The 13,048-nt window shown below is 50.5% G+C and overlaps 1 protein-coding gene across 8 annotated transcripts in view; it reads right to left on the bottom strand.

The window, feature by feature from the left end:
* Positions 1-13,048, bottom strand: part of arhgap23a (Rho GTPase activating protein 23a) — a 53,584-nt gene that overhangs the window by 12,891 nt on the left and 27,645 nt on the right. For 5 of the 8 annotated variants that reach the window (XM_076144040.1, XM_076144036.1, XM_076144039.1 and 2 more), the window contains exons 2-7: positions 10,482-10,685; positions 7,659-7,683; positions 7,195-7,287; positions 6,637-6,715; positions 6,122-6,182; positions 3,079-4,666 (exon numbers count right to left, since the gene is read on the bottom strand). In XM_076144040.1, coding sequence (XP_076000155.1) covers positions 3,079-4,666; positions 6,122-6,182; positions 6,637-6,715; positions 7,195-7,287; positions 7,659-7,683; positions 10,482-10,685 — 2,050 coding nt within the window. Of the gene's footprint in view, positions 1-3,078; positions 4,667-5,115; positions 5,432-6,121; positions 6,183-6,636; positions 6,716-7,194; positions 7,288-7,658; positions 7,684-10,481; positions 10,686-13,048 lie in introns of those variants that run through there. The other 3 variants (XM_076144038.1, XM_076144047.1, XM_076144046.1) reach the window with 2 other exon arrangements.

Raw genomic sequence — 13,048 nt, 5'->3', positions numbered from 1 at the left:
CTCCCCTACCTCTTCTTCTACTTTTGTCTGCCTTCCTTTCCTTTCTCTGCCTCTCTCTCCCTCTCTTTCTTTCTTTCTCTGGCTTTTTCCCCAGTCTCCCCACCCGCATTGTTCCGTCGGCCTCTGTTCTCTCCTGTGCATACTAAAGGTCCAACATAAGGCGGAAAAACATTCCCAATCTGGGATGAGGAATCTGCCTGTTTACAGCAGGGCCCAGAAATAGCCGGGCTGTGGGTTTAACAAAGGCCGTCATTAACAGGCAGCCAGAGAGTGAGCTCAGAGCCACGAGACAGAGACGGGACGGCAGAGGGGAGCGACATACTGCAGCACCGTGTTACTCACTATCCCCCGGCCTGCAGTGTGTGTATATACGTACATACATCATATACGGACACTATCTTCGGCACTCAGAGATGAGAGGGAGGGAGATAAAGAGTGGAGAGGCGGAGGGAGAGACAGGTGAAGGAGGTTAAAGTCATTGAGAGGCGCGTTGAGACTTTCCAGCTGAGTTTTGGTACTTGGATGCGGTCGTAGCACAAACAGCTGCATGTGGACTTAAATGATAAAATGGACAAAATAGAAGACTTAATCGCCAGTAAAGAGTCGGTAAACAAGAGGGAGATTCTGTGTTTGGTGCCAACTTTTGATGCTCGGTGCTTCAGATACAATTCAGTCGGGAGTAAAACGAATCGAGGTTCAATACCCGACCCTGTTAAAGATGGAGACTAATGGGCTTAGAGCTCATACACACAAACAAGAGCTGAAGAGAGAGAGTGTGTGAGAGAGTGAGAAAGTGAGAGAGTGAGAGAGAGTGAGGGAGAGATGCAAAAAAATGTGAGTTTAAAAGTGTTTAAGAGAGAGAAACAGACAGGAAAACCAGAAATCCAGGGAGAGAGAGAGAAAGTGAGACAGAGAGAGAGAGAGAGAGAGAGAGAAAGTGAGACAGAGAGAGAGAGAGAGAGAGAGAGAGAGAGAGAGAGAGAGAGAGAGAGTGAGGGAGAGATGCAAAAAATGTGAGTTTAAAAGTGTTTAAGAGAGAGAAACAGACAGGAAAACCAGAAATCCAGGGAGAGAGAGAGAAAGTGAGACAGAGAGAGAGAGAGAGAGAGAGAGAAAGTGAGACAGAGAGAGAGAGAGAGAGAGAGAGAGAGAGAGAGAGAGAGAGAGAGAGAGAGAGAGAGTGAGGGAGAGATGCAAAAAATGTGAGTTTAAAAGTGTGAGAAACAGACAGGAAAACCAGAAATCCAGGGAGAGAGAGAGAGAGAGAGAGAGAGAGAGAGAGAGAGAGAGAGAGAGAGAGAATGGAAGCAGGACAGAAGGCCTCGGTCCTCTGTTATGTACAGGGTCTAGCCAGTAAAGACAGTAATGTACTCACACACACACACACACACACACACACACACACACACACACACACACACACACACACGGCCCCTTCATCTCCCTGAAGCACAATAGCAGCATTGAGGGCAGAGCAGTGTGTTTGGGCCCCTACTGTTCCCCACAAGAAGTGCCACAAAAACCTCCTGGCAGTTTACAGCTTTTGGATCCGTGTTGAAAGCCAGTGAGTGGGTACAGACACACTGGCTCAGCTGCTGCCTCGCCTCTTCCTCCCTACTCCACTTTGAACCAGAACCCCCAAATAGGGAAAAAGACTTAAATTGATGCAAGAATAAAGAAAACTTGGAAGTGTAAGAGGACAGGAGAGCGCATTCACTATCACACACAGCCCGCCTTTGTGCCCCCTCCTCCTCCTCCTCCTCCTCCCCCCCACACTGGGCTCGCTACCTCAAAAACATCCGCAGACAACAAGAGCGACGGAGCCTATTAAATGCCGTGTTCCCAAACAGGCCAAGATCATATCAGCCACTCTGTCTGAGAGATAAAGCGATGGAGGGGGAGAGAGAGAGAGAGAGAGAGAGAGAGAGAGAGAGAAGAGAAGAGAAGAGAAGAGAAGAGAAGAGAAGAGAAGAGAAGAGAAGAGAAGAGCTGGCCTGTCTGTGGGGAGAATCCAGCCTAGTTTCAGTGTTTGGCCATTAAACGTGTCCCGGCCTGCAGCTCAGTTTCGCTCCATTCAGGTGAAGCTGCGAGGCAAGAATGCGCTCTGCCTTCCACGTTTTTGTCGAGGCCCCCGGATTCCGTCTTGGTACGACTTCCTCGCGGGCCTCATCGGTTATAGCGCGCTGGATCCGAGTCAGCTGATTTGAATCTGTTGGCCCATTAGGGTAAGCAGCGGTCGTGTGTGGGAGGGTGAAGGAGGAGCAGCGTGTCTGACTGACTGAACTTAGTTTGCGTGAGGTTTGACCTCACGTCTGCTGTCCACCTTGCGTCCATTCTCTCTCTCTTTGTCTTTTCAACGAGATGGAACTATCTAACCCTCTTGCACCCTGTATGTGTCCTGCAGACGCTACATGACAGAAGCTACAGCAGATTATCAAGCTCAATCAGGTTGTTGGGTTCAATGCATGTTGACTGCTTTCATTCAATTTAACGGAAACATCCAAAGTTTTGCCGGAAAGTTTTCATTCCCTACATCTAGGCCATGGAAAGGAGTCTGAAAATGATGCAAATGATGAGGCAGAGGTGCATACAAATCTCTCACACACACACACACACACACAAACACTGAGGCAGGAAGTAAAGCAGAGCACCTAATTTCCGACCTGACAGGCAGGAGGATGATTCAACTCCTGCCAATTTGAATAAACTCTGATTCAATCAAAGTACTAATGCCGTTTGCAAGACTGTGGGAAGTCCCATCATTACCCGACACAAACATCTAGAGACGTAGACATACACACAGAGACACACACTGATAAATAAGAGAATGGAAACGAGAAGAGCCTGGAGCCTGAACAGGCAGACAAGGAGGAAATTGAGGACATAGTTTCCCGAAACTCATAATTTTGTCTGAATTACAGCTTTGTATTTCTGCTCAGTTAAGCTTCCGCTACCATTCAGTAAACACTCAGAGAGGATCGCATCTTAGAACGCTAGCGTGGAAATGTAAAGGTCAGCTGGTGGTTGTGTGAGGGGGATTAGGGGACAGAGGACGGATCTGAGCAGCTCCATGCTTACCTATGAAGGGTATAGATGCCAGAGAGTCGTCTTCGATGGGGAGGGGGGCCAGGTTGCCGTTTGGTTTGCGTGGAGCTCCGTCTCCTGCAGAGGGAGCGGATGCTGAGTCCTGTGGTTCTGGAGAAAACAAGGGGGATTCTAGGCCGTCTATGGGCAGGGCGTAGTGGGGGTGACGTATGCCGTAGGCGTTCCTCCTTCCTGTGGGAGGTTTTTGTCTCAGCACCACTTCCTGGGTCTGTGCCGCCACCTCTGCCTGCGCCTCCACAGACCCCCTTTCCCTCTCGTGGTTTGTTGGCCTGTAAGCTCTGTCCTGGGACTCAGGAGTGGAGGAGTTGGCAGCGGTGGTGACTGGTGCAGCGGGGCCCTCTGGAGGGCTGGTTTTGGGGTTTGGGTTCCAATTAAGGTGAGGGCCAGAGTATGAAGGGTCCCTGAAGGAGTGGGCCTGCATGATGCGGCCTGTCTTACGGTAAAATGAGGGGCTGTAACTGCGGTAGCCCACCGGCTCTTCGTCCACGCTCTGTCCGGTGGGTAAGCGCCTGCTCTGGGGAGCAGCCTGCTGGGGCTGCGGCTGGGAGTGGACCTGTGTGTGGTGTTTAGAATGTGACTGTGTGTGTCTGGACACTGGAGGAGCTTGTGCTGCACTGTATTGGCCACCCTGCCTCTGGTAGGCTTCGGTCCTGGGGGGAGGCTGGGGAGCCTGGTGCCAGGCGGGCCTCTCAAAGTGAGGCGACACCAGTCCCACTCCTGCCCGGTCTAGCATCTCTAACGAGTGGCCGTGACGATCGTACTGGGCCAGCAGGTTTTCAGAACGTGTCCGGGTGTAGTTTGAGGCCGAGGGGCCCCTCCCCGGGCCCCCGTCCCGCTCGCCATAGGACCAGTAGGGGTCTTCGTTGGGCCCTGGTCCCGGCTGCTGCACTAACAGCAATGTGTCCTGGGAGGCGCTGTGTGGCCAGCCACCTGTCCGCTGCTGCTGCCTCCTCATCTCGCTGAGCCGGTCCTGAGAGTAGCTGCGGTGGCGAGTCTGCATGCTGCGTCCTGAGCGCTCAGGCAGCTGGTTGTAGTACCAGTCAGACAGAGCCTGCTGGCAGCGCCCGGTGCGGCCGTGGCCGAGCTGGGGCAGGGGGGGGCTGGTCCAGGCTGAGCTGCGAGGCTGGGCCTGCGAGGAGCCGGCAGTGTTGTGGTTGGGGTAGTGGACTTGCATTGGGCTGGACAAAGGACCGCCTGAAGAAGAAGAAGAAGAGTAGGAGCGCCCTCTGATCTGGCCCTGGGGCTGTTGGCTGGTCATACCGTACTGGATCTCCTCTGTGCGGTGGGCAGGGCTGGTGTGACCCACTCCCCCTGGCTCTCCTGCCCGCCCTTCCTGCCAGCTGGCAGGGCTGCCCACAGTGGAGCGGTTGTCCAAGGGTGAAGAGGGGCTAGAGGAGCCTGGCCAGCGACTCCAGTTATCCAGCTGGTTCTGGCCCATGGAGGGTCCGGCGGGGGGCTGGTTCTTGGTTCTTGGGTAACATACGGAAGGTGGTGGTGGAAGGTTCTCCGCTCCCCCTGAGTAAGGGTCGTTGCCTCTCAGGTAGGCATCCTGGGAGTATGCCTGACAAACAGAGGGAAGGTGAGGAGATATGAGACAGAGGAAATAAAAAATATGTTTGGAATGTCTTCAACACGTTTTCGGGAATGGAAGCAGCAACAGCACAAAGACACACACTCCAACGGCACACAGACTGCACACAGCCCGACTGTGAAATGGTCTCCTAGGTCAGAGCCTCTGCCTCAGAATGTCCCCGGGGCCTGAACTCCCAACGCAAACACATGCTAACTAGCTCAACTAGTGGAGCTGCCTTGAGCTAAAGCCACAGCACTGCACCCAGCGACGCACACAGGCGTGCAAGTAATGTTCAGCTTTAAAAAGAGTATCCATTACAACCAACGAGTCCTTAACTCACTAAATACCAAGAAGACAGACGACATAATCTTTCTGCCTCTCGCATGACAGGCAAATCTAAAACCACATAGGGAAGTTTGCAGGGTTTCAAGCTTTACCTAAACGTCTTAGGCCATCCGACAGAATCCCGAAACCTTTCCTGAGACTTCGTGATAACCTTGGAGTTACCACAGACAGAGGAAGAGGAGCGGACGAGGCACGAGACGCTTCCTCTCAACAGTGTTTACTCCCCAACACCCGACACTCCTGTTGCTCAGGCCTGGCACGCTCCTGACTCTATTCCCTCTTCACTCTTTATTATCCCGTCTCTGGCGTTGTCCTCTGGCTTTTCTCCCCCTCGCTTTCTATCTGTAGATCCACTTGTTTTCTCCTCTTTCCAACCCTTCTAAACTCCTTCTCTCCTCCCTCTCATTCTCTCCCTCACTCCACCCTGTGGGAGTGTGGAAGGAGGCGCAGCAGCGGTGATGTCATGCCAGGAATGCAGCAGATACAGGCGTAGCAGCAAGGGGAGGAGTGGAAGGACAGATGAGTGGCTATACATATAGCATTAAGCCATGGCAGCATATGTGAATGGAGAACCCTGTTTTGGGCTCCTTTAGGCCGGAGAAAGCCACGTGTTCGGTTGTGCCAGAGGCCCCGGGCACATCTGGCGACCCGGTATACACGCTTGCATACTGCCGCGTTGTCCTCGCTTCACGGGAGAGGCGAGGGATGAGCTGTGCGTGTCTGATCATGTGAGGGAGCTTGGAGCAACCTGTGTGGACGGAGGAAAATGCGTTTGCACGGCGCGGGGGGCGTGCTGGGCGAGCTCACGGATGCTCTCAACTCCAGCTTTAACACTGGAGATACAGGCCTCGTAATGAGTGTGTGTTGTAATGTAAACACCAAGCAGGAGCGTCTGAGTCACACTCCAGTCATTCTTTCAAAATCTCTACATTCTTTGGGAATGACAGGGTAGAATCTGGAAGGACTCCAGAAAGAAGCAGAGCGGCAAACTTAAACAAAGTTAAATACGGAAATTATATGGATATCCATATATTCTGACAGCCGAGTGTGTAGCGCAGGAGTTTGGGAGAAAGGGTGTGAGAAAAATACCATACTCACACTTACCAGCTGAAGCACATCTTCATCTTTGGGCATAATGGAGAGCTCCAACACACTCTCACTGCAGGACAGAGAGGAAACACGGAGAGACAATTGAAATTTGAAGCTGATCGATCGACCAATCCATCAAAACAAAAACATATCTCAGATGACACGGTCTCATTTCAGGGGAGGGTGAAACACATCATTTCCTTGTATGACTGAGAGGTCACAGAGATCATCATTCTAATGCTGGGATATCAAGTTTACATCATTCATCAGATAAAGCCAGGTGAGTCAGGCTGTGTGTGTGTGTGTGTGTGTGTGTGTGTGTGTGTGTGTGTGTGTGTGTGTGTGTGTGTGTGTGTGTGTGTGTGTGTGTGTGTGTGTGTCTGGGCCATATGACTTTTACAAGCAGCGTATTCCACCGTATCTGACTTTGGACCGTACAACAATGTGCGTGGGAAGTAGGCGTAAGTCATCTCCGTGGTTACCGAGACAGGTAACTCACAGTGCACATTTCTGCCAAGTCTCACCTGTTCTGAATGAGGGCGATCACCTGAGAGTACGTCTTGCCCAGTACGCTCTCTCCGTTCACTTTCACCAGCCGGTCCCCTGCAAAACAGGCAAATCACGTCATGCGTGCTCAATGCCGCACGTTGGTCTTTACTCCGCCACACACGTTCCCACTGAGACCCGGCTGCTCTGGTTCTGTCCCCGGGAATAGTAGTCACAGATTCATGCGAGCAGAAACGCATATTAAGTGTGTTTGTGTGTACAGAAGTGTGTTAATGGATGTGACAGGTTGCTGGTGTTTTGCTCTCAGCACTGGTTTGGTTGGTCTGTCATGTGCACTGTGTTGCTAACTGAAAAATCACTGATCCCTCATGAGGAAGTGATACGATTCTTTACGTAATCTGATATTTGTGGTCTTGAGACTGCTTTTATTTTCTCTCTCTCTCTCTCCCCCATCCCCCCTCTGTGTCGCTGTACATCTGCTCATCACAGTCAGCTGCTGTTTTCCCCAACGGATTTCCATTGCAAATCTTGTTGGGGGCGTTCCCGTCTCCACCTGGGCCATATGTTCACTGTACCTGTGCACAAACCCGCCTGGTGGGCTGGGCCTCTCTCTCTCACATTCTTCACAAATATGGTGTCCATGGGCTCCATACGACCCCTCTGATACCCTGAGGGACAAAAACAAAGATCACTCAGAGGTAGAGCCGTACATGGATTTCAGGTTTCTTTGGGTGATACAGAGGGCCTTAATTATGTGTGTTATTGCGCAACATTGCAACCATACCATGGACTTGTATATCTGTTCTAAACAATCAACAACTGAAAGTCACGTTTCAATTTGCATATCTGAGCTTAACATCCTGCTCTTACATGCCTGTTTACTTGACATGCAGTGCTGCATAACATCCTGTAGAGGGCACAAAGGAGCTTCAAAGCAGAAGCGACAGTGTGGGAACACAGGACAGGCAGTGACATCACTGTTCACCCCCGCTGTGCTTAGTTTAAAATGATGTAAAGGGAGAGAAGAAGACGCACTTACCCTTTCCATTCCCGTTCTCTTCATCCTGCAGAGGACAGAAGAGAGAAGAAGAGAGAATTAATGCTCATATTCAGGCAGCCACAGTCTATGATTACCCTCACACAGCCGGATTTCAGGGCAGTGGTTCTGGGTTTCAGGAAGAACAGATTTCATTTTAATCTCTCAACCATGGAGCTGTCTGGTTGGTTCTATCAGCCGCTGGTGACACAATGCTCAAGGTACATATACTGTACGTACATGTCTGGAAATGATTTACATTCACAACAGGAAGAACAGCGTTTGAGCCCCTGATCTAAACGCTGACGGCCCGGCTGGGTTGATTTACTTCAGTCAACCACTTCACAATAAAATAATTGGCAATCTATGTCACACACTAGGAGTCGGATGTGTAAGGAGTGGTAGTGATGGGCGGTGAGGACTTGTGGAAGGACTTGAGTTACAAGTCTTCGTTGTGTTTTTTATCCTTGCAAATCCTGTATTTGTTTTTGTTCTTTACAAGATTCTTCAAATGCCGCCACAGCCGCTGGTATCTGAAGCCAAACCACAGAGAAGGACCTGTTTCCTTTTTTTTATGGAGCTTTTTAATGATCAGAGCGCAATAACATATTTTCAGGTTAGACCGTCTGTTGCCACGGTGACGTCATCGATTGAAGCCTGAAACAAGCACGCGCGGGTTGTCTGCAGTGAGGAGATAGAGGCGGGCGATGAGATTTGATTGCTAAGTTTTGTCTCTTAACCTCCATGGAAGGAAAGAGAGAGTGAGAGAGAGCCACTAAGCTGAGTGGACAGTTTGGGGTTGTGAGGGGCACGGTGGGCTGACTGCTGCCCTGGCTGACTGCTGCCTGGCTGACTGCTGCCTGGCTTTATGCTGCGCTGAGTGGGCTCATTCCAGGCTCTGGAGACAATGGTGACGGGTTTAGAGGCAGAGAAAGGAGCTCTGCCGCCTACACACACACATACACACACATCCCCACCGCCCCAGGATTGAGTGAGGAGCCTGGGCACTCGACAAACTGACCAGACACAAGTCTGAGCGCATCCAGCAGCACCACAAAGGACACAAGGGTTGGTGGCCCTGAGAGGTGGGACGAGCACTCTGGGTCACAGTGTTCACCAGTTCACCTCACATACACACCTCACCTGTTCACCTCATCATAAAGATATTATTCCATCCCCATTAAAACATATTCCAATTTTCTTCAGGCCCTCCTAACTTCTTTATACTTTCAGGCAGAGAATTCAAACCATTCAAACATTTCTCAGGCCTTCAGACTTCGTATCACGGGTTTAAAATGCTTCAGATTGTAAGGATGTTTCAGCCTTCCCCATGTGTGTGCATTGAGTCAGGAGAGCAGCGAGTGGAGGCAAGTTGGCTGAGAGCTTCACACTCTGAACTCAGCTGCTGGAAATTTCAACTTCAAAAATGTGTTCAACTCTTAATACATTTTTGAACTGTAACATGTAGTTTTTGCTCTTTCTGCCTCCCCACATGGTACAATGTTACATTTTCAGTGAACATTCATTTAGGTCTTTTTCAATTTGCTGGTTCTTCTTTATGTTCTGGTCTTTTTGGACCATGATACATTCCAATGTTCAGAGAGTTCTCCTGCTTCTCACGGTTTAACCCGTTTTCAGATAGCAGTTACAGTTTTGCCTGAGAGCCAGTTGTTCCACATGTGGTTTTCAGGCATTTTTCTTCCTTCGGACTGACTCAGCTCTGTGTCTGCTGCTTGACTGCACCTGTTGTTTATATACAATTGGCAGCTTCAAAGGATTAGAGCTTTAACTGTCACTAAAACTGCTTTGTAACTTCTTCATTCATTCAGGTACAGAAACCATCTTCCGTCATCTATCATCATCTTATTTCAGGGTTGTTTTTCAGATTTCTTCATATGTTTAGGTTCAACATTTTTCAGGAATTCAGGCTTCAATCTTTCAGGCACTTGATCAGCATTTTGGCATGACATACATTGGCAGTGCAATGTATGGCTCCTCTATATGCCCCCTCTCTATTATCACAGCTCTGTGTAACTTTTTAAACACTTATAGACTTTGAGTCGAGTGTCAAACTGGGTCACAGGCCCTCTGCAGGCCTCTGATAATGAGACGCTATGAGAGTAATTTGGGAGACTTCCACCAAGCATCTTTGGACGAGGGTTTGCGGTTCTGTGGCTGCAATTGTCCCAAAACAACATGTGACACTCGAGGCAGAGGAGACAGGGACAGAACCGGGGCCAAAGGGCAGCAGTGGGCCCATTGTTCAGGGTGGGTCTGGTACGGCCAGGACGCCAGCAAATGGTACCAGGCTACAACAACAGATCTTATTGAATCTGCGTTCCTATCTGCAGCTGCTGCGGGGTTGGGGTGAGGACGGTGGGGTGGTATGATAATAAAGGAGGCCTTGTTTCAGCTGGCTCACCCCCACCCCCAGCCTCCACCCCCACCTCAATTTCACATCTGTAGCCATTTGCCCCCACACCTCAAAGAGCAAAATAACCACTCGCTCATTCCACAACTCCACAACAATCTCCACTTCAGCCAGATCCATTATGAGGCCTGCCCGTAAACAAAGGGAAGGAGAAAACATTTTAACGGCTAACAAGAAAGGACGAAGAGTTATACAAACAAGATTCTCCTCTCGTTCCCCTGTCTCCTGGACGGAGGTACTGCATCAGAAGAGACACTTTCTATCTACTAATAAGGCCATTTTGTTTCTTTCATTACTTTATCTCCTAAACCTTACTGACTTGATTTCACCATTCTGTCTTCCTCTATGTTCCCAAAACCTTCGCCGCCTTCTTTCCCTGTGCTTGCTGGTCTCACCTTGAGGTCGGTGTGCAGGGCCGACTCCGGAGGGTAAACAATGAAGTGGCGCAACGTGAAACCGAAACCCTGGGAGTTCTTGTGGAGGAGCAGCGTCCGGGGACCCTTCCAGCCCACACCGACTCCCTCCCTTCCCGGCCTGGTCGCCATCGCCGGCCGAGGGTTGTCACCGGCTGAGGAGAGACCATCCCTCCGCCCTTTACCCTGTGGAACACATGGAGAAATGCAGTGTGAGTGATGGTACAGTAGTTTAGGAGTAAATCATCCGCTCGAAGGAGAACAGAGTAAATATAGTCTTGATTAACAACAATACAGCAGAAATATTCCAGTTTTCCAGGTGCAGAACTTTGTGATTCCCATGAGATGATGCTATTCTTGGACTCCGGGCGGCGGCACCAGTCACATCAATCGGCAAACTGCTGGGTCTCACATTAGCAACTTCCATCTGAATTGCGAAAGTCACCAGGAACCGTGCCACACTGCCCCAGAACAATGGTCCACAAACATACCTGGGGCTCCTCTATCAGGAAAGGGCCCAAGTCTAGACGGGGGGGGGGGGGGCTGAAGTTCGACCAGGAATGTGGAGGGACGCTACTTCAATGACCTTGGTCTTAATCACAGCGAGGGGGGCCAAGGTCCAAGGAGGATTTGAACTCAAACCGGAGGCTAAAGGCAGATTTCCACCTGTTTCTCTCTCTGCGTCTAATTCCTGAGAGCGAGTAAACAAGCCGGGCGAGCTCCGCTGACAGACACGCGAGAAAACTATCACCCTCGTGCTGCCCTGACGACCCACATCTGTCAGTCAAACACAATCACCTGACCAAACAGGCGGGAATGAAGAGGAGGGGGAACGAGTCTGCTGCAGTTTAAGTGTTCTCGCATGTCTACTCTTCACTATTAAGCTCAACACACACAAAATCACCGCCGCTTCCGTGTGAATGAGGCTGTGCGTGGTCTGGTTTGTTTGCACGCCGCCTCATTAAAAAAACACAATAAAATACGGCGTCACCTGGTCGGACAGGAACACAGACAGGAAACCAAAACCAAAATCAAACCAAAAGTTTACTCTGGTGACATTATGAAATCGTGTTGTATGTACAGTAACCGAGCTGCTGCCTCACCTGACAAAATCTCAGGAGGACATGTTTGTACTACACCTGGATCTCCATCGGATATGAAACAGATTTGCTGGGCGATTCATCGATAAAAAACATTCTGGAGGTGTTGGACGTTCACCTACAGGTCTGCAGGCCTCAGATTGGACCCCTGTTGCTATTTCTTCACCAAGATCACTTCAACATTCAAGTCTATACAGTACGTGATGATGCTGGCTGTGTTTAATGGTAGAAGGCCAGAGGTGAACATGTCTAGACTACACCAGTGACCCTCGAAATGCACACCCCGTGTTCCACTTCCTGCTCCCCTCACACACACACACACACACACACACACACACACACACACGGGCCTGATATATAGCAGATCCATATGCTGGTCACCCCACCCCCTGCAAACACACACGCAGACACACGCACACGCACACACAAACAGAGGCGGCCTCGTGCACACTTGACCTGACGGACCCGTACGCGGCCACACAACAACAGGAAGTGGTGAGCTGGAGGCAGGAAGTGCGGTAGCGTTGCAGGGCGGGATAACCAGACGTTCCTATAAATAACCGCACGGAGGGCCGTTCTGCAGCGTAGAACCACTTCTACACTGCGCTCACTCCTCTCCCTCTCTCTCTCTTTCCTTCCATTCCCCTTCACTCACCTCTCCTCCCTTCCACCGCTTCTTCCTCCATCACCACATGCATTCGCGCAAATGGAAATCCGGCTGCTGTGACTTTTACCTCACATTTTCTTCCACTTCACTCTTCCGCTCCAACACATCACACTGAGCTATTTTCAGCTCCAAGAATGATTCCGGTTAAACGTCTACATACATTTTTTATTATGTTTCTGCATATTTTAAGCCCTATAATTGGACATATACGAAAAATGTCAAAGTCAAAGCCACCCCGGCTATTTTCTCTACGAGGCGAGCTGTGACGCCTTAAAAGGGCAGTATGAAGGAGCGTGCGGGGGCAGAGGAGGACCGTGTGGGGTGTCAAATGAAAACGATTAAGAAAAGAAAGGCCATATAAAGAAAAGAGAAAGAAAGAGAGGAAATGAAAGAGCAGGAGGAGGAAGAGACCGAGTGAATTCCTTAGAGGGAGCGGTTTGGCTGAGGCAAGTTGGAACACAAACTGCAACTGGCAAAGGAGGGGAGGTACACTAGAGCGAGAGAGAGCGAGGGAGCGAGCGAGCGAGGAGAGAGAGCGAGAATGAACGAGTGAATGAGAGGAGAAGTAAAAGGAGGAGGAGTGTTGGGCCCCAGCAGAGGGACAGGCTCCAGCACGCCGGTTTCAACCGCATGGCCCCTCCCGGCACTGGGAATACCAAACCCTGTGATTACCCCAAACACACAGGGTCTGACTGGGTTCCTCTGAGCCAGCACCGTGTCCCACTGGGCTGGCATGGAGTGTGTGAGACAGGGAGGTTCTGCTCAAAGTTCACAGCCTGGAG

This window comes from Genypterus blacodes, unplaced genomic scaffold (genome assembly GCF_046128005.1).
Source record: "Genypterus blacodes isolate CSIRO-AG114 ecotype Tasmania unplaced genomic scaffold, CSIRO-AGI_Gbla_v1 ptg000028l_1, whole genome shotgun sequence".
Classification (NCBI taxonomy): Eukaryota; Metazoa; Chordata; class Actinopteri; order Ophidiiformes; family Ophidiidae; genus Genypterus; species Genypterus blacodes.
The sequence above is the reverse complement of the archived record's forward strand: the minus strand, read 5'-3'. Positions and strand labels throughout refer to the sequence as shown.